Below are 20,751 nucleotides of genomic sequence, written 5' to 3' on the forward strand. Positions count from 1 at the left end.
TAAACTCTGAGGGAGGTAATGAATAACGTGGTGCAGGAGTTTCACCACCACCAAATCCCAGGTTTGTAACAGACTAAACAGAGACAGAGGAAGACACACAGAAGGAAACACATGAAACCAAGATAAACAAGAAGCACAATAAAATCATTCCAGATTAAAACCAGAAATCAAAGAACTGTGACGAACAAGTCCAACGTCAAGATCAATTACAAAATATGTCTGGTTAAAAATAACACAAACCCAAACAAAGTCCAAAAACATTCAAAGAACAAAAAATGAAAATCTGCAAACAGGACAAACCTGGCAAGCAGGAGGTCAAGCTTTGACTAATGGCTAACCAGCAACATTTGAACATCTCAATAAAAATACTAATCATTGACTAGATATACACATTCCTCTGTCAGGTTTATTAGCACGACAGATTTCAGCTGTCAACGTGAGAACTGGTGCAGAAAACTGGAGACACTGAGGACTGAGTAAATAAACCTCTGCAGGATCTGGAACAAGCATGGCTGCAGGTTTGAACCTCGGTTGTCTCTCTAAACCTTACCGGCAACTGGTTTTAACGCAGGATTTATTCTGAAAGAAACGGGTTTAGAGCTCAGCAGGAAATAGACGAGGAAAAACAAAGCAGAGCATAAAAGCAAACTTTGACACCAAATGTGTGGGGACCAAAAAAAAAGAAAAGGCAGCTTCAGCAACTTTAATAAAAAGATTCACTCAGGCTACTAAGTGTTTTATAAGTATCCTGAGCCTTTTCATTTTAACTCAGGGAGAAGTTTATTGTTTAGAGTCCAAGATCTTTGACATCGGGGGAATCTGAACTCTCCGTCTGTAAAACATGTTCTGTATTTATGTCACATTTTTAACACATTTCCCAGGTTTGCTTTTCAATGTGTTGATTATTGAAACCGTCAAAGCACTTGTTATCGTATTTAGTTTTTTAATTCTACGTAGAGTTTTGTTTAAAAAGTCACACTGAACAAATCAGGAATAAAATCTTGTCCAAGGACAAATCTGTCAGCTGATTTATTAAATTGAATTAATCTTGATTATTCTTGATTTTAAGTTTTTTGATTTAAATGAAAACAACTTTTTTTAAATCTATTTATTTTTTCAGTATATAAAATGCCGGTTGATGCGCGGCATTTGTGAACTTACAGAACAGTATTAGGGCCAGGCAGGAGAAAAATAAAAATAATATTTTAGCGGAGGAAGATTTCTTTTTTCATTATGCACTTCGAGAAAAAAGTCGAAATGTTGAGAAAAAGGTAAACATTTCCTGAATAAAGTTGAAATGTTTAGAAAAAGGTGAAATTTCGTCTTTATTCTTGAAATTGTATTTCAGAGACAATTATGAATAACTCTCTAACAACAAGCACAAGCACTCCCTTTGTTGCAAAGAACTTGTCAACTGTTGTTACAGCTAAGCTTTTTTTAGACAGTCGGTGTGGCATAGACCGTCCTTCTGACTTTATCCCTCCTGAAAACTGAACACCAGTCTCGAAAATGGGAGAGGGCAGAGATGGATTAGGAAGATGATCGTACTTCAGCACAAAGGTGTGCATAAAGATCACAATGACATAGAAGCAGGGTTAGAATACTCAGTGCTGGCGTGTACAAAGTAACTGAAGCAATAGTGATATGAAACCAAAATGGATTCATCAAGAATTCCATCTTCCCACCCCCTTTTCAGTCACCTAAAAATTGTTTTAATTCGCAGCACCTTGAAGTCAATGCACAAGACATCTGGTTATACGAGTGAAATGCTACCATGGTGCATTTCATAAAACTAAAATGAATTTTGTGTGCAGGGACAACATCTCCTGGTCTGACCACTGCAGGACCTCCCAGTCGCCTCGGGGTTGATCCCGCAGACATCGCTGTGGTGGTTGTCTACTTCATTATTGTGATGGTGATTGGAATCTGGGTAAGACATGCCATTATTTGGAAATCAAGTCTTGGGATTTTGAAAGTTTTATATACATATATATATATATATATATATATATATATATATATATATATATATATATATATATATATATATATATATATATATATATATATATATATATATATATATATATATATATATATATATATATATATATAAAGCTAAAAAAGCTTTTTTTATACATTAGGCTATGTTGAGCTGTTACTTTTCTTTTCTTTTTTTCGTTTGTTTTTGCATGTTTTGTCACATTAACACAGACTCAAACACACACAGAGTTTCTATGAGTTCATGTTTGTTCTAGTTCTGCCTGGTTAAAAAAGAAAAGTACAAAGGCTGGAAATTTTGTGCTACTTGTTCTTAATTTATTTTTTTATTCTGTTATTTTATTTATTTTATTATTTATTAAAGTACTTGAATTCACTTTAAGATTATTTTAATGTAAGCTATTTTAAATTTTTTATTCATTTTAATTAATTTTATTATTTTATTGATTAAATTTGCCTGAAGATGATTATTTTGTATTTTTGTCTGTTTGAATGGTTGTATTAAAAAAATAAATCAGACGTTACTCAACAGTTACTCAGTACTTGAGTCGTTTTTTCACCAAGTACTTTTTTACTTTTACTCAAGTAATTATTTGGATGACTACTTTTTACTTCTACTTGAGTCATATTATTCTGAAGTAACAGTACTTTTACTTGAGTACAATTTTTGGCTCCTCTACCAGCTCTAACCATGGGTGAATGAAGCCTGCAGTAAGGTTTGTTTCTGGGGAGGCTTTGTGGCCCGAGTCACAGCTTGTATTCTGACAGTATCCTCGTGCTGCAGTTTATGGCGCTGTTTCAAGCGCCATAAACTGCTCAAACCTTTAGTTGCAAATGGTTTTCAACATTCTTTACAGAAAAACTTTTACTGCTGGTCATCTGACATTTTAAAACCAAACCATCTCCAAATGATTGAGCCACTGTTCTTTTGTTTACTGACCAACTCCTCAGCTGCAGCGTCTTCCGTCTCCATGTTGTCTCTGAGTGAAGGGAAAAGTTGTGTCTGTGTGCGACATGGGGAGAGGAATACGTGCAAATTGTGGTCCATGTATTGTTATTTTGACGCAAAAAGAACTATATCAATACAAGCGATATTGTCCTACATTATATCAATGTATATTAAAATATCCAGATATCGCCCAGCCCTAATTGGAGTAAGCGTACATCCACACATATGTGACTTGTTCTAGATGTGGAGCAACCTACCTGATGCTGTTTAAGGGGAACAGGAGATCACACTTTTAGATGAATACTTTTTTGTTGTCTGAAATCATTGCATTACACACTGTCCTTCTACACAGTTCTTTATGTTTTTAAGCCTGTTTTAATCATCAAATGCTTCAAAATCCCTGGCAGTGAAAAGGATTCATGCAAATGATTTACGTCTCGCTGTATGATGCATGTATGGACATGATTACTGTTCCTGTGAGAATAAACATTACAGATTACATACAGTTTGTTTCTCTCTGCTACAGTCATCGTGTCGAGCCAATCGCACGACTGTGCGGGGATATTTCCTGGCCGGCCGTTCAATGACCTGGTGGCCTGTGAGTACAATACTTTTTTACTTTTACATATTCCATTTTATAAAAGGGCATGTTTAAACAAAATCCAAGAATCTAAAACTGGAAAATAATCTAAATTTATACACAAACAGATAAAAAGCCACACTCATATCTGATTAGGCTGACCAGAGAGCAGGGATGTGATCTGAGCAGAGAGAGGGTCCTAATAAAAAACATTAAATGAATGGACGGCATCTTGTAAGGGCAGAATAAATTCATACTTTTGTCTTTTTACCTGTAAACCGTTGAAGGCTGGGCAGATTAACACAACCACTGCAAACAAAATGGAAAATATTGAAAAAAAGCAGCGGGAAACATTGCAACTGATGACACGTGACGGCACTGTAATCTCTGTTAAGATCAATGCTAATGTCAATACACATGCCTGTTTTTAAAAAAGGACAAACAAAAAACAAAACATTTGGACTCTTAAGCCTGAATTATGGTTCTGCATCAAACCAACGCAGAGCACACGCCGTCACCGTGACACCGTCATGAACCTTCAGACTTCTCCGTCACTCCATTTCTCCGTGGTGCAGTACCCCCCGTGACCGCTAATTCGCGATCTTTTCCTGAATGGTTTATCCGACTTTTTCCGGTCACAGTGAATCAAAGAGATAAGGACAACTATTGTGCAAAAAAACAAAACAAAAAAAATCACACATACACGAAGAAAAGTTCACGACTGCTTCAAACCGGAAACTGGAAATGCGTTGATACCAAGTGAACCAATCACAGCCCTCTCGTCTGCGTTCGGTCTGTGTCGCCTCGACGCGTAGTTACAATTTTTGGGAGGTGCAGGTCAGTGACGGCGTCAGTGACGGCGTGTGGTCTGCGTCGACGCGTACCACACGCCGTAGGCACGGCGTCTTTTTGACGCAGAACCATAACTCAAGCTTTAGAGAATGGGAAGATAAAGACATGGCCCAGAGGCTGAATTTCAAATTTTTTTAGCAAAAACAATCAAAAGCTTGTTTTTAAGACATTCAATGCCTGTTTAAAATAGGTATTAGATGCCATAATAGGTCCCCTTTAAAGTACATTTTGTCTCGCCCCAATGAAGCTTCTCGTGTCATTTCCATCCTTTTATCTGAACCCTAAACTGTCTGTGCTGCAGATTGGCGCCTCCTTGATGTCCAGTAATGTTGGCAGCGGTTTGTTCATTGGTCTGGCAGGAACAGGAGCAGCTGGAGGGATCGCTGTGGGAGGATTCGAATGGAATGTAAGAAATCACTCCTTTGTAAAGTCACACATGGTAGTAAGAAATATTTTATTGATGTGATTGGATGAAAACATTAACATATACTTTTTTTTAAACTTTGACATGCACATTATAATTTCAGATTTGTAATTTTAGTTATTTAGTTTTAGTAATTAGTGGACCTGGTTTTACTCCTAACAAAGCAGGACTTGGCCTCCCTACCGATCTAAATATTTTGTGGTCTGGACCAGGGTCTATCACCGTTTCCTTTGTGGTGTCCAGACGGAGCAGCTTCAGGAGTTTTGAGTATTGTTCTGGACTCAATTTGGTCCTCCATACTGAGAAGTCCAACCAGGTTAAGGCCGGCGAGAAAAACCTAGGACACGCCGGAGAGATTGTGTCTCTGTTGTCTTGGGAATGTCTGTCACTCCTGGGGGGTCTGGGGGGCGTTGAACCCAATTTAGGGGAATATTGTTCCCATGCATTTGCTGTATGTGTAGCGTTAACATTTGATCTTCTGTGTACCTGATTCGGTTTATTTATTGAAACTATTGTTGCTGTTTGGTGTAGGCAGCGTGGGTTCTGGTGGCCCTGGGCTGGATCTTTATCCCCGTCTACATCTCCGCCGGTGTGGTGACCATGCCTGAATATCTGGCCAAGCGCTTCGGAGGCCGACGGATACAGATATACATGTCTGTCCTGTCACTGATTCTTTATGTCTTCACTAAAATATCAGTAAGAGTGCACACACAATTTCACATTTACTCGTGGGCAGTACTCGAGTTGTAGTATAAAATCAGGGGGGATGGTGGATTTTATCATATGGGGACAGATCATTTGTGCTGATTACAAATAATATAATATATTACAAATAATAGCAGTGACCAAAACACCTGCAGAAATACTGCAGGAATGACATAGCAGCAGTTAAATGCAGCCTTCTGTAAGCTTTAAATATCCACTGGGCTTACATCAAATACATCAAAACACAACAATAAAAAACACTTTTCTGAACTTATCAATATGACTCTGTCCTTCACAGGATAAGTAAAATGGATCACTGCAAAAACTCACAATCTTAACAAGAATATTTGTCTTATTTCTAGTTAAAATGTCTCATTTTAATAAAAAAATCTCATTACACTTAAAACAAGACTCATCACTGGAAAAAACAACAATTTTCACCTGTTTCAAGTAGATTTTCACTTAAAATAAGTAGAAAAATCTGCCAGTGGAACAAGATTTTTTTGCTTGTAATGAGAAGATAAATCTTGTTCCACTGGCAGATTTTCCTACTTATTTCGTAAGTGAAAATTTACTTGAAACAGGTGAAAATTGTCAAATAAGTTATTTTTCTGGTGTTATTTTTCTCGTGATGACTCTAAATGTTGAAATAGCAGTAAAACCACATTCATTGATGAAATGACATAAGATGATTTGGACCGTTTTTATTTCAGGAGGGGATGCCATCCCCCCTCATCCCCCCTCAACTCCAGTACTGCATGTAAACTGACCTCTGTGTGTGTGTGTGTGTGTGTGTGTGTGTGTGTGTGTGTGTGTGTGTGTGTGTGTGTGTGTGTGTGTGTGTGTGTGTGTGTGTGTGTGTGTGTGTGTGTGTGTGTGTGTGTGTGTGTGTGTGTGTGTGTGTGTGTGTTTTACAGACTGATATCTTCTCAGGGGCATTATTCATCCAGGTGTCATTTGGCTGGAATCTCTACCTGTCTACAGGGATCCTGCTGCTGGTTACTGCTGCCTACACTGTAGCAGGTACACACACACACACACGCACGGGCACGCACACACGCACGCACGCACGCACGCACGCACGCACGCACACACGCACACACAATGTTTTTTGTTTTTTTTTAACAAACATGAGCCCTCATATGAAATAGCAAAAATTTGGCCGGATGTAATTAAATTGGCAGAGGAAGCAACTTTACCTCGATAAGCAACATATTATTTGCAAGTATTTGCAAGTGTTCCCCTGGCACTCTCACTGTCACTACCTTTGGTACAGAAGAGACAAGTTCCGGGTCAACGCAGGGCTCCAGTCAACAAACCTGGGCTACAGACCATGAGCAGGCATGTAATGCCGTGCAGGTCACCAGGATTTCATTGTCTTCTCGACGCACTGGAGCCGCGATACGATGTTTCATTGATATGTTTGAGATTATTTTTTGTTTAAAATAGTTCTTCTACTCGTTTTATTTATTTTTATTGAATTTATCTGTTGCAAATTAAACCTGTCTTCCAATTCATTGCATTTTTCATTGCATTTTTAGCCTAGTTATTTTTGTGGTAGAAGTATCATATCGGTACTCGGTATCGGCAAGTACACAAATTAAAATACTCGTACTCGGAGTGAAAAAAATGGTATCGGGGCATCCCTAGTATGAATCCAATAAATCCACATCTGTCCCACTGATGCTGACAGGAGGTCCACCGCCGTTATCCCCACACCTCCCTGTACTCCATTATCCCCACACCTCCCTGTACTCCGTTATCCCCACACCTCCCTGTACTCCGTTATCCCCACACCTCCCTGTACCCCGTTATCCCCACACCTCCCTGTACTCCGTTATCCCCACACACCTCCCTGTACTCCGTTATCCCCACACCTCCCTGTACTCCGTTATCCCCACACCTCCCTGTACCCCGTTATCCCCACACCTCCCTGTACTCTGTTATCCCCACACCTCCCTGTACCCCGTTATCCCCACACCTCCCTGTACTCTGTTATCCCCACACCTCCCTGTACTCCGTTATCCCCACACCTCCCTGTACTCCGTTATCCCCACACCTCCCTGTACTCCTTTATCCCCACACCTCCCTGTACTCCGTTATCCCCACACCTCCCTGTACTCCATTATCCCCACACCTCCCTGTACTCCGTTATCCCCACACCTCCCTGTACTCCGTTATCCCCACACCTCCCTGTACTCCGTTATCCCCACACCTCCCTGTACTCCATTATCCCCACACCTCCCTGTACTCTGTTATCCCCACACCTCCCTGTACTCCATTATCCCCACACCTCCCTGTACTCCGTTATCCCCACACCTCCCTGTACTCCATTATCCCCACACCTCCCTGTACTCCGTTATCCCCACACCTCCCTGTACTCCGTTATCCCCACACCTCCCTGTACTCCGTTATCCCCACACCTCCCTGTACTCCGTTATCCCCACACCTCCCTGTACTCCGTTATCCCCACACCTCCCTGTACTCCGTTATCCCCACACCTCCCTGTACCCCGTTATCCCCACACCTCCCTGTACTCCGTTATCCCCACACACCTCCCTGTACTCCGTTATCCCCACACCTCCCTGTACTCCGTTATCCCCACACCTCCCTGTACCCCGTTATCCCCACACCTCCCTGTACTCTGTTATCCCCACACCTCCCTGTACCCCGTTATCCCCACACCTCCCTGTACTCTGTTATCCCCACACCTCCCTGTACTCCGTTATCCCCACACCTCCCTGTACTCCGTTATCCCCACACCTCCCTGTACTCCATTATCCCCACACCTCCCTGTACTCCGTTATCCCCACACCTCCCTGTACTCCGTTATCCCCACACCTCCCTGTACTCCGTTATCCCCACACCACCCTGTACTCCGTTATCCCCACACCTCCCTGTACTCCATTATCCCCACACCTCCCTGTACTCCGTTATCCCCACACCTCCCTGTACTCCGTTATCCCCACACCTCCCTGTACTCCGTTATCCCCACACCTCCCTGTACTCAGACACCTGAGCCTGTGCAGTTCTCTCCTCCCCTGGCTGGATGTGACACCAGCAACACCAAACAGAGCAGTCAGAGGGTCAGAGGGTTCGGCTGTAGTACTTTAATATCAGGGATAAGGTTGTAAACCCTCCGTCCAGAGGTTGGGATGGCTGGGACACGACCAGTATGGATAAGAGGAGCTCCACAGGAACGTGGATGGCTGGCCAGGCGCTCATTACCTTATGTGTGGGGCACAATATCCCAAACAAGGAACACATTGTACATATTAATAATAACTGGAGTTGAGGGGGGATGAGGGGGGATGGCATCCCCCCCTGAAATAAAAACGGTCCAAATCATCCCCCCCTGAAATAAAAACGGTCCAAATCATCCCCCCCTGAAATAAAAACGTTTCAAATCATCCCCCCTGTAAAACTTTCCATCCCTTATGTCATTTCATCAATGAATGTGGTTTTACTGCTATTTCAACATTTAGATTCATCACCAGAAAAATAACACTAGAAAAATAACTTATTTGACAATTTTCACCTGTTTCAAGTAAATTTTCACTTAAATAAGTAGGAAAATCTGCCAGTGGAACAAGATTTATCTTCTTATTACAAGCAAAAAAATCTTGTTTCACTGGCAGATTTTTCTACTTATTTCAAGTGAAAATCTACTTGAAACAGGTGAAAATTGTTGTTTTTTCCAGTGATGAGTCTTGTTTTAAGTGTAATGAGATTTTTTTTACTAAAATGAGACATTTTAACTAGAAATAAGACAAATATTCTTGTTAAGATTGTGAGTTTTTGCAGTGATCCATGTTACTTATCCTGTGAAGGACAGAGTCATATTGATAAGTTCAGAAAAGTGTTTTTTATTGTTGTGTTTTGATGTATTTGATGTAAGCCCAGTGGATATTTAAAGCTTACAGAAGGCTGCATTTAACTGCTGCTATGTCATTCCTGCAGTATTTCTGCAGCTGTTTTGGTCACTGCTATTATTTGTAATATATTATATTATTTGTAATCAGCACAAATTATCTGTCCCCATATGATAAAATCCACCATCCCCCCTGATTCTTTTTTACAACTCCAGTACTATTACAGTAATAACTAACAACAATTGTGTTTGTAGGTGGTTTGGCAGCAGTCATCTACACTGATGCACTCCAGACTCTGATCATGGTTGGAGGTGCCTTCACACTAATGTTCATAGGTAGGATGTACACACTAAAACACAGTTTTAATTTAAGTTTGACATGAAATATTAATTCATTCTTAAATATTCTTTAGCCTTCTCCAAGGTTGGCTGGTACGAGGGTCTGGTGGATGGCTACATGTCCAGTGTTCCCTCGGTGACGGTGGTCAACACCACCTGCCACCTCCCTCGTCATGATGCGTTCCACATGTTCAGAGACGCCGTGACGGGGGATCTGCCCTGGCCCGGTCTGCTGTTCGGGCTCACCGTGCTGGCCACATGGGTCTGGTGCACGGACCAGGTAACTACAGTCACACTAGAACATGCCGGGTGCTTGATTTGATTTATTCACACTCACACATGTGAACTGGTCTCCTGGAGAAGCTATCAAAAGCTTATGGAAGCCATAATCAGCAATATTAAAATAATAAAAGTCACAATATTTCAGTTGATTTGTAATGAATCCAGAATGTATGACATTTTTGTTTTTTTAATTGCATTACAGAAAATAAAGGACTTTATCACAATATTCCAATTTTCTGAGACAGTCCTGTAGAACAAAATAAAACGGATTTTAGTGCCCAGGGGATTACACATTTATTCTTCTTCAAATTTTGGCATCCCCATGTTTTTGACAACCCGGAAATTATCGCTCGCTACAAAAAAACATGTTTTAAAAAAAAATATTATTATTATTATTATTATACCTTTTGTTTGACAAGACAATCAACACATTAATTGATTTTATGGTGCTTGCAGTGTAAATGCAACTTATAAAGTAAAGGCCTGTGATATAAATATACTACATTTTTTTCTTTTTTATAAATATACTACACCCATAACTACACTTACAGTCCCATTATTCAACGTATTGATGACGTAATTGATGACGTAATGTTTTTTTCACTGGTTAAGTAAAGGTAAATAAAAAAAGTAAAACTATAATCCAATATTTGCAAACAATACAACAAAAATGTATTGTTCTGTTTGTCATTAAATATTCTTATTTAATGACAAACAGAACAATACATTTGTGCCTAACAGGAGATCATTGTGGTGATGATTGTAACTGTGTGTCTGCATGTTCAGGTGATCGTTCAGAGGTCTCTGTCAGCCAAATCCTTGTCTCACGCTAAAGGAGGAAGTGTTCTGGGAGCCTACCTCAAAGTGCTGCCCATGTTCTTCATCGTGATGCCTGGCATGATCAGCCGAGCACTTTTCCCCGGTACGTCTGTCCGTTTATCTACGTGGGTCAAGTCAAATGTCTATTTACACTGAAGTCTTAGCTTTCACTTCTGTTGAGAGTTTGTTCAGGTTAGTTGAGCCAACTGAAGCAAAGATGTTTCCGTGGGGAAGCTACTTTGGGCCGGTTGGAGCGTCACTACCTTGATGAGGTTTAGAGTTTAACCTGATGTTAAACCCAGATGGGAAGTAAGGAAGTCACATGACCTCTTTGGACCTGTGGTTTAACCTGCAGCTGCAGGTAGCTGGATGCAAATGCAACTAAAGAGCACTTCTTCATTTTTGCTTCAGTCTGATGCTTTATTTAACACAAGGAATAGAATAGAATAGAATAGAATAGAATAGAATAGAAAGCCTTTATTAGGGCCCGAGCACTTACAGTGCGAAGGCCCTATTGTATCTGTAGGAATTCTCATTGTTTTTATTTTTCAGACGAAATGAGGGCCTTTTTTCCCCTAAACCTGCCCCAAAAGTCACCAAATTTTGCACCAAGCCAGGCCTGGTGATAAATGTGATATTTCATGGTTTGCATTAATGGGCGTGGCCTAACGGCTCAACAGCGCCCCCTGGAAAACTTTGTGCCTCAAGCCCCACAATACGGTTTGACGTACATGCACAAAAATCGGTACATACCTGTATCATGTCGCAACTTAAAGAAAAGTCTCTTGGCGCCATGGCCGAAACCGAACAGGAAGTCGACCATTTTGAATTAATCGTGTAATTTTGCCGCAATTTATTCCATTTTTTCGGCCGGTAATGCGGCCCGAACCGTAACGTGCACCCAGGTGTGTTATACATCAAAATGTGCGTCTCAATCCTGCATCCATTACTTTTCTCAGTCAAAAGCGTTACCGTGGCGACGCTAGACGCCAAAAAGCGCGCCCCCCTTCATCTGATTGGTCCATATTTGATAGTTCCTACTTTCTGCTATAACTTTTGAATGGTTTGACATAAGGAGTCGTGGGTGGTGTCATTTCTGATATGCTTATGATGATAAGTTGAGTTTTATGTGAACAGCAAAGACACTTTTTATAGTATTATTGACCTAGGAATGTGGGGGGAACTCAGGCGGGGGGGACGGCCATGAGTGTGAGGGCCCGTTCATCGCTGCTTGCATCATTATACTGGTACAATGAGATTAGGAAGCAGCTCCGTAAAAGTGCACACATGCAAAGACTATGGAAACAAAGACTGTGTAAACAACAAAATGAGAAACAGGAAACATAAATATATATACACTATGAAAATGAGTGAATGACGGAATAATAATGCACATGAATGAGTGGAATAATATTGCACTTGAATGGATGGAAGAATATTGCACAGTATGAGGTAGTTTATTGGTTCAGAAAGTTCACAGCTTTGGGGAAGAAGCTGTCCCTGAGTCTGTTTGTTCGGGTTCGTAAGGACCTGAAGCTTCTGCCAGAGGGAACAGGTCAAAGAAGTGTAAACCGGGGTGGGTGTTGTCCTTTACAATGTTCTTTGCCCTGTTGAGGCAGCGGAGCTGTAGATGTCAGACAGGGAGGGCAGAGAGGGCAGAGGGCAGCCCATGATCTTCTGTGCTGTGTTTGCCTCTGCAGCCTCTTCCTGTCTGCGTCTGTGCAGCTGGATGTATGTGAATATTTATTAAGGTTCATTAAGGTTCATTAAGGTTCATTAAGGTTCATGGGGGGGCTGGCTCCAAATAATGTGCTATAAATGTATTTTGTTCTGTTGGTATTTTACTACATTTTCTCCCATTTCTACTTTTTGCATTTTGAAGCTCGACCTAGAACCTTGTTAAGATCCAGCAGTGCAATTTCCTAACTGGTCTTAAGATTTTGATCAGGAGTGTAAATTGTAACCAATGTTTTTTTTCCCTCAGAAACTGTTAGTCACTTACCCCCGAATTGATTGATTTATTTTGAAGAACTTCAAATTTAAAGTGACCTAGTTTCTGTGTTTGTGTAGATGATGTTGCGTGTGTGGATCCAGAGTTATGTCAGAGTATTTGTGGAGCGTCTGTTGGCTGCTCCAACATCGCTTATCCTAAACTGGTGGTGGAGCTCATGCCTGTGGGTAAGTCCCACAAACACACACGTTCACCACGACCTGGCCCTAGAGGCAAAACCGCAGCTGCAAACAAGCTTTGGATCACAGTCCTTGCCACAGTTCTTGTCGATTTTCTCCAAGTGAGAGAAAAGTACAGATAATTGCGTGAAAATGTAAGGAGTAAAAGTAAAAAGTCGTCTGAAAAATAATTACTCCAGTGAAGTAAAGATAACCAAAATTTCTACTTAAGTAAGGTAACGAAGTATTTGTACTTGGTTACTTGACACCTCTGGCTCCACCTATGAGGAGAGGGGTGAAGGGGGTACATGTGAAGCTACTTAGAAGGGTTCATGCGGAGCCGTTCTCCTCGTTTGGAGGTTGCCGTCGAGATCCCGACACCTGTAACCCCTGAATGATGAATAGCATAGCCTCGTAATTCAAAGCAAAAGCCTGCAAAGCGTTTCTAGTCTTTCCTTCTCTGAACCTGTATCACGTCAACGGAGCGTCAGGATAATTGATGGTCTTGTTTGCTCTCAGGTCTCCGTGGTCTGATGCTGGCCGTCATCCTGGCAGCTCTGATGTCGTCTCTGACCTCCATCTTTAACAGCAGCTCCACCCTGTTCACTCTGGACCTCTACCACAAAGCCCGGCCTGCAGCGTCGGAGCGGGAGCTCATGATCGTTGGAAGGTATTAAAGTCACTGATTCTGCTCCATAAATGGACGACCACAGTCCAAATGCAGCATATTTAGAAAAGAAAATGGTATTTCTGACATTAAAATAATCCTCTAGTATCTTCTGTACTCAGTTCCACCTGTTCTTCTGCTGCTGGCCTACTACACCTCCTAATCATCTTGTCGTTTAAATCATCTACAACATCTCAAAACAGAGGAACAGTAGACCTTTGAGCTGATTTGGTTGTGATGGGAGACCTACTAAACACTGATAACGGGGAGTGAAGCAGAGAAGAAGAGGAGGTGATGAGAGACCCTGCACCTCGAGAAGAACCAAAAACCATCACAACATCCCCTGTTTATCCAGCTGGTACAGAACATACCGAACAATCACACCAGAATCACCACTCACAACAACTCAGGCGGCAGCTGCTTCGTGCTCCGTTACTCTGAACCGGGGGTCGGCAACCCGCGGCTCTAGAGCCATGTGGCTCTTTAGCGCCGCCCTAGTGGCTCCTGGAGCTTTTTCAAAAATGTTTGAAAATGGAAATAGATGGGGGAGGGAAATATATGTTTTGTTTTAATACGGTTTCTGTAGGAAAACATGACACAAACATTCTTAAAGTGTTCCAATGCTGCAAAAATGTGTAGAATAAATCAGTATTAGGGCCATGCAGGAGAAAAAATATTTGAGAGGGGAAGACTTTTTTTTATTGTGCACTTCGAGAAAAAAAGTCGAAATATTGAGATTAATGTTGAAATACAATTTCAAGAATGAAGTCAAAACTTTGCCTTTTTTCCTCAACATTTCAACTTTTTCTTGACATTTCGACTTTTTTCACAAAATGTTGACTTTTTTCTCTAAATTGTACTTCAACATTAATCTCGACATTTCAACTTTTTTCTTGAAGTGCATAATGAAAAAAAGATTTTCCTCCTCTAAAATATTATTTTTATTTTTCTCCTGTCTGGCCCTAATACTCTAACATAGATTTGCGTAACAAAAAGAGTCATGTGGAAAGACATTAGCATGCTCCATTTGCAGCCGATGACCTAGTTCTAACTAATATAAATACATGCAGCATGTGTTGTCTTCATTCTAAGGCTTATACAAGACTTTTCATTTTTTGCAGCTCCAGACATATTTGTTTTTTGTGTTTTTGGTCCAATATGGATCTAAAACATTTTGGGTTGCCAACCCTTGCTCTGGACAGTTGTGTGAACATCCCATGGTGCACAGAGGCAGGTTTTTATGTGGTACAGGGCCCGGGTACTCACAGTTTAATCCAGAGGAACCGGACTAATGGCGCTTTTACACTAGTACCTACTCAGTTCGACTCGCCCTCGTTCTTTTCAATACCCAGATCAGAAGTAGGAGACTTGGAGGAAGCTGCTGTGACGTACTTGATTGTGCGACACAAATGAAGAAGTAAAGGCGCCGAAGACGGAGAACATGGATGAGTTGATAAATCTGCTGATTGTTTTGTGGCATTTATTTGATATAAATTTAAAACCACGCCATTGTTCTTTGAAAAAAATTAACAAGAAGCCGCAAGTCGCTCTTGAAATGATGTCACATCCTGACTCAGACCTCTGATTGGCCAACCGTATGACCAATCAGTGGCCTGTAGTGTCATGACTTTAGATCAGGGGTCGGCAACCCGCGGCTCTACAGTAGAGTCGCATGCAGCTCTTTATGGCGCTTTTGCACTAGTCCCGCCTCCGCCCGGCTCGGCTCGGTGCGGCCCCGTCTTGCACGTTTGCACTAAGGGCTGAGACAGCAGATACTATTTCTGTAACCATTCTGCCGAGGTTCTATCCGGGCTGAGCCGGGACTATTTCTGACGTCACCACCCTTACACGCCACTGATTGGTCGGGGGCGGGGCCGGCAGACGTTTGAATCAGGAAGCGGGAGTCAGCGCGAGAGCGACCCGCGGCTCGCAGCGATTTTATTATAAAGTGCAAAACGTCTGTTTCATGATCCAACTCTGAGGTGCAGATGTTCATAAACCTGGGGGCTGACGAGAGAATTAAAAAAGGGATGTAGACGGGCTGTTTTACTCTCAACTTACTGAGCCCGACTCGGCTCGTCACGCCTTTACCCGCCTCTACCCGTTTGTTTTTGTCTTGTGTTGTCTTTACACATCAGTCAGAGGAACTCGCTTCCTGTTTTTAAATCTTTTTCTAAACAAACTTTTTTTTCTTTGCTTTTTTATAAAAGATTTTGGCTTTTATTGTTTCTTGTTTCATTTTGCTTCTATTTTTTATATTTTGTCAAGTTTTCTTTGACCTCATGCTTGTCTTCAGTACTGTGGTCAACTGGGTTTGTTTGTTGTTAAGTGCTTTATAAATCCAGTTGTATTGGTCAGCTCTGACTGTTGCTGGGAGGTTCTGGTACGTACAAGTACGTGAATGCTGTTTATAGAAGATGGCAGTGGTGACGCGTGGTAGAAAGCCCGAGCGTTTTACACCACTGGTGTACATGTCACTAGCAAGAACTGAAGGTCGGTCGCTGGAAGATCGCATCCAGAAAAACCAGAGCAGAAAAATCCTGGTGTCCACTTCCGACTGACGAAGGCCGCTGCAGTCGGATCCTCCAGACCCACTTCCTTTGGTTCCTGATGCTGTTGAAGGTTCACACTCATGATGTTGGACCATCACAGTTTTCTTCTCAGCTGTTTTGTATTAAGTGGTTGACAAACTTTTGACTGAGGGAGAGTTTGTGCCTTCAGTTAGATTCAGTTCCATTCAATTTGATTTATATAACCTCTATTACAACAGAAATTGTCTCTAGGATCTTTCCAGAGACCCAGAACATGACCTCTGAGCAATTATTACATAAGCATAACATAAACAATGACAGGTAAAAACTTAGCAGGACCTAACAGAAAGGTTTTAGTTTAGTTTTAAAGGTGGAGGTGGTGTCAGCCTCCTTAACCCAGATCGGAAGTTGGTTCCATAGTAACAGTTCCTGATAGCAGAAGACCGTCCTCCAAATCTACATTTGGATACTCTATTACAAGTTGTCTCTAGGATCTTTCCAGAGACAACACTGGCATAAACACTAGCAGTAAACACTCACCCTTTAGGAGAAAAGAGACCTGAATCAGGACCTGGATCATGAAGACCAGCTGGGCAGAGCAGATCTAGTTGAAACTTTTCTCTGTCATCCAAAACTTCCAAAATGGTGATCATGTGTGTGTTTTCAGGGTTTTTATCCTCTTCTTGATGTGCATCAGCCTGTTGTGGATCCCCATCATCCAGTCGGCCAACAGCGGGCAGCTGTTTGAGTACATCCAGTCAGTGACCAGCTTCCTGGCCCCGCCCATAACTGCTGTCTTCCTCATGGCAATCTTCTGGCCTCGCGCCAACGAGCAGGTAAGTCTCAGACATGCAATCCTCATGTAAAACGCTTGAAGAGCCTTCATTCGGGGGAGACTCGATAGATATTAGATAGAAAAGGTCTGTAAAGAGAACTTAGTTTTTTTTTTCTCTTCTTTGTGCAGTTACACTTTTATTGGGAAAATATGATCATTTTTACAGCTTTCTTGGAAGACAAAAGTTTATGTACACGTGATTACTATTTAGTATTCACGTGTTTTCCTGGTGTAGGTTTTAGCAGAAACTGAGAAGCTACTACATTTTCTTCTTAGTTAACATTGTGACTCCAGAGGATCAAATACCCTTGTCCAAATAGCTTTAATATCACAAATTACCACTAGGTCCACCTGAACCTCATTCTAGACCTACATCTACAAAATAAGTGCTGATTTGCAATCATTTGTCATCTCTTCACCAAATTTAAGTCATGAAAACAATACACCTCACTCGCATTTTTACGGCTTGTCATTTTTTTTTTCATTAAAGTTGAGTATCTTACTTCCGTTTACGTGTCTGTGTCTCAGGGTGCATTCTGGGGTCTGATGACGGGCCTTGTGGTGGGACTGATCCGTATGGTCCTGGAGTTCACCTACGCAGCTCCTTCCTGCGGTCAGCCGGATCACCGGCCTTCTGTCGTGGCCGATGTGCACTACCTTTACTTCGCTCTCATCCTCCTGGCCCTCACCTGTCTGGTCATTGCTGCCGTCAGTCTGGCCACGGCTCCAATACCCCAAGAACATGTAAGGAGGCCGTGTGATTGCTTGTTTAACTACAGCCTGGTCCACAAGTCGATGAAACGATGATTATCTTACATTTTAAACTCTGCCACAATAGAGGGTCTGCATTGACGTCCCTTTCCCACTGGACCAGCCCCCTTACTCACACTGATTGATAAAAACAGCTGCAACTAGTGGAGAAGACGGGATAACAGACGATTATGGGCTTAAATTAGCGTCAGTTGGATTTGACAGTGACCCGTACAGTTACCAAGAACCAGTGGTCCATGGACATTAATATTTGGTACAGTTACCAAGAACCAGTGGTCCATGGACATTAATATTTGGTACAGTTACCAAGAACCAGCGGTCCATGGACATTAATATTTGGTACAGTTACCCCAAGAACCAGTGGTCCATGGACATTAATATTTGGTACAGTTACCAAGAACCAGTGGTCCATGGACATTAATATTTGGTACAGTTACCAAGAACCAGTGGTCCATGGACATTAATATTTGGTACAGTTACCAAGAACCAGTGGTCCATGGACATTAATATTTGGTACAGTTACTATAGCGACTATCCTGTCAAACAATTAGCCACTCGGCTGGGTGCGGGACGGGACTTCTTTTTTGACGCGCTCAGCTGATGGATGAGTGAATGAATGAAAAGTACACAGCAACGTCCACTGTCGGGTGAGGTTCCCATTTATTATCCTTACTGTATATTTCAAAGCATGTTTATAGTATGGAAAAACTGTTTATGGAGTGATCTGAATTAATTGTGATGGTGATGGCTGGTAGAAAAGCTGTCTTTAAAGAGCGGTAAAAAACCGTGCGGTCTCCCCGTCACCCATGCATTAATTGGCCGCCCAGAACACCTGCACCTAAATACCAATTGCACCGGTAGTGACGTGGACCCAAACCACCATCTAACCTGCCACCAAGTGACAACTTGTAAATAAACAAAAAGACTGAAATAAGCAGACAAATAATGGCTCCTACAGTTACCAAGAACCAGTGGTCCATGGGCATTAATATTTGGTACAGTTACCAAGAACCAGTGGTCCATGGACATTAATATTTGGTACAGTTACCAAGAACCAGTGGTCCATGGACATTAATATTTGGTACAGTTACCAAGAACCAGTGGTCCATGGGCATTAATATTTGGTACAGTTACCAAGAACCAGTGGTCCATGGACATTAATATTTGGTACAGTTACCAAGAACCAGTGGTCCATGGACATTAATATTTGGTACAGTTACCAAGAACCAGTGGTCCATGGACATTAATATTTGGTACAGTTACCAAGAACCAGTGGTCCATGGACATTAATATTTGGTACAGTTACCAAGAACCAGTGGTCCATGGACATTAATATTTGGTACAGTTACCAAGAACCAGTGGTCCATGGACATTAATATTTGGTACAGTTACCAAGAACCAGTGGTCCATGGACATTAATATTTGGTACAGTTACCAAGAACCAGTGGTCCATGGACATTAATATTTGGTACAGTTACCAAGAACCAGTGGTCCATGGACATTAATATTTGGTACAGTTACCAAGAACCAGTGGTCCATGGACATTAATATTTGGCCACGAATCCAGTTTCCTGATATTTATATGGGACACCGAACTTTATGATTTGACCGTTTAACGTTAGCTACCCAAAAATCCTTACGGGATTCAGACTCAGACGTCTGACTCCAACCCCCCGACCAATCGGTGGCCTGTAGTGTGATGATGTCAGATACAGCCGACTCAGCAGCTTAGAACCTCGGCAGAATAGATACAGAAAAGTATCTACTCAGCACGTTAGACCCCTAGTGGGAAAGAACCAAACCAAGTCGGACTGAGTAGGTTCTAGTGGAAAAGCGCCATTAGTCGTCCGTGCTGTCAATGTGTAAGATCATCAGCAGTAATGATCCAACATGAACCCATCCTGACCGTTTCCCTTTGGTGTCCCTGTCTCGTGTGCAGCTCCACAGACTGACCTGGTGGTCCCGGTACAGCCTGGACCCCCGTGTGGACCTGGTCCCCTCCCAGGCAGCGCCGGCTCCCGTGAGCCGGGCCAGCGCCGAGGCTGAACCCTCGCCCCAGCCCGGCTGGAAGAAGGCCGTCCTGTGGCTCTGCGGCCTGAGCGGTCCGGCCTCCGAAGCCGCTCCTCCGGAGCCCGAAGGCTCCACCGTGGACCTCCTGCGGGAGAAGCCCGTGTGGAGGAGCGTCTGCAACGCCAACGCCATGCTGCTGCTGGCCGCCAACGTGTTTCTGTGGGGCTACTTCGCATGATGCTCGGCTTTCTGAAACGTTCAGATCTTTAGTTTTTTTCCCCCCTAATTTTCTAAACATTGTACAAAAAATTGTGAATGGAAATTATTCAATTTTATTATTTTATTTCTTAAACCTGTGGGGGGACATATTTATATCCAGTGATTAAAAAAGATTGAGGAAACATTTTTTTTATGCGAGTAGAGCATCGAGTCAGTCCAACGTTTAAGAATGTATATATAGATATGTATTGTTTTTTGTATAGAAATTAAATTCATTTTGATTATAATGAAATATTAGTTTAGTACGGAAGAGTATTAGGGCCATGGAGGAGAAAAATAAAAATAATATTTTAGAGGAGGAAGATATTTTTTTCATTATGCACTTGGAGAAAAAAGTCAAAATTTTGAGATTTCTTGAAATTGTATTTCAACATTTATCTAGACATTTCCACTTTTTTCTCGAAGTGCACAATAAAAAAAAAATCTTCCCCTCTCAAATATTTTTTTTCCTGCACGGCCCCTAATACTCCGTAGTTTAGGGGGTAGGATTTAAGTTTTTACTTCTTCCTACTCCTTTTCAAGCATTATAATTATGATGGATGCATGTTTGTATTTATATTTTTGTCTTTGTTTTCTTATTTACATTTATTTATTGATTGATTATTATTGTTTTGTTTTCACTACTGTTTCATGTTCAAAATAAAATTTCAATTCAATTCAACATCTG

The 20,751-nt window shown here is 41.7% G+C and overlaps 1 protein-coding gene across 2 annotated transcripts; it reads left to right on the plus strand.

The window, feature by feature from the left end:
* Nucleotides 1-416: 416 nt before the first annotated feature.
* slc5a9 (solute carrier family 5 member 9) lies at nucleotides 417-20,699 on the plus strand. 2 transcript variants are annotated; one of them, XM_061737409.1, is made up of 14 exons: nucleotides 417-518; nucleotides 1,815-1,930; nucleotides 3,477-3,548; nucleotides 4,684-4,788; nucleotides 5,338-5,502; nucleotides 6,429-6,534; nucleotides 9,638-9,718; nucleotides 9,796-10,001; nucleotides 10,790-10,925; nucleotides 12,893-13,000; nucleotides 13,511-13,661; nucleotides 16,857-17,025; nucleotides 17,553-17,768; nucleotides 19,735-20,699. In XM_061737409.1, exons 1-14 carry the CDS (start codon nucleotides 509-511, stop codon nucleotides 20,041-20,043), a joined length of 1,950 nt encoding a protein of 649 aa, XP_061593393.1. In that variant the 5' UTR covers nucleotides 417-508; the 3' UTR covers nucleotides 20,044-20,699. The 2 variants fall into 2 exon arrangements, with proteins under 2 accessions (XP_061593393.1, XP_061593394.1); XM_061737410.1 differs by lacking the exon at nucleotides 417-518 and having other exon boundaries at nucleotides 1,872-1,930; nucleotides 4,742-4,788.
* Nucleotides 20,700-20,751: the final 52 nt, after the last annotated feature.

The sequence above is a fragment of the Cololabis saira genome, chromosome 13 (genome assembly GCF_033807715.1).
Source record: "Cololabis saira isolate AMF1-May2022 chromosome 13, fColSai1.1, whole genome shotgun sequence".
NCBI classification, from domain to species: domain Eukaryota; kingdom Metazoa; phylum Chordata; class Actinopteri; order Beloniformes; family Belonidae; genus Cololabis; species Cololabis saira.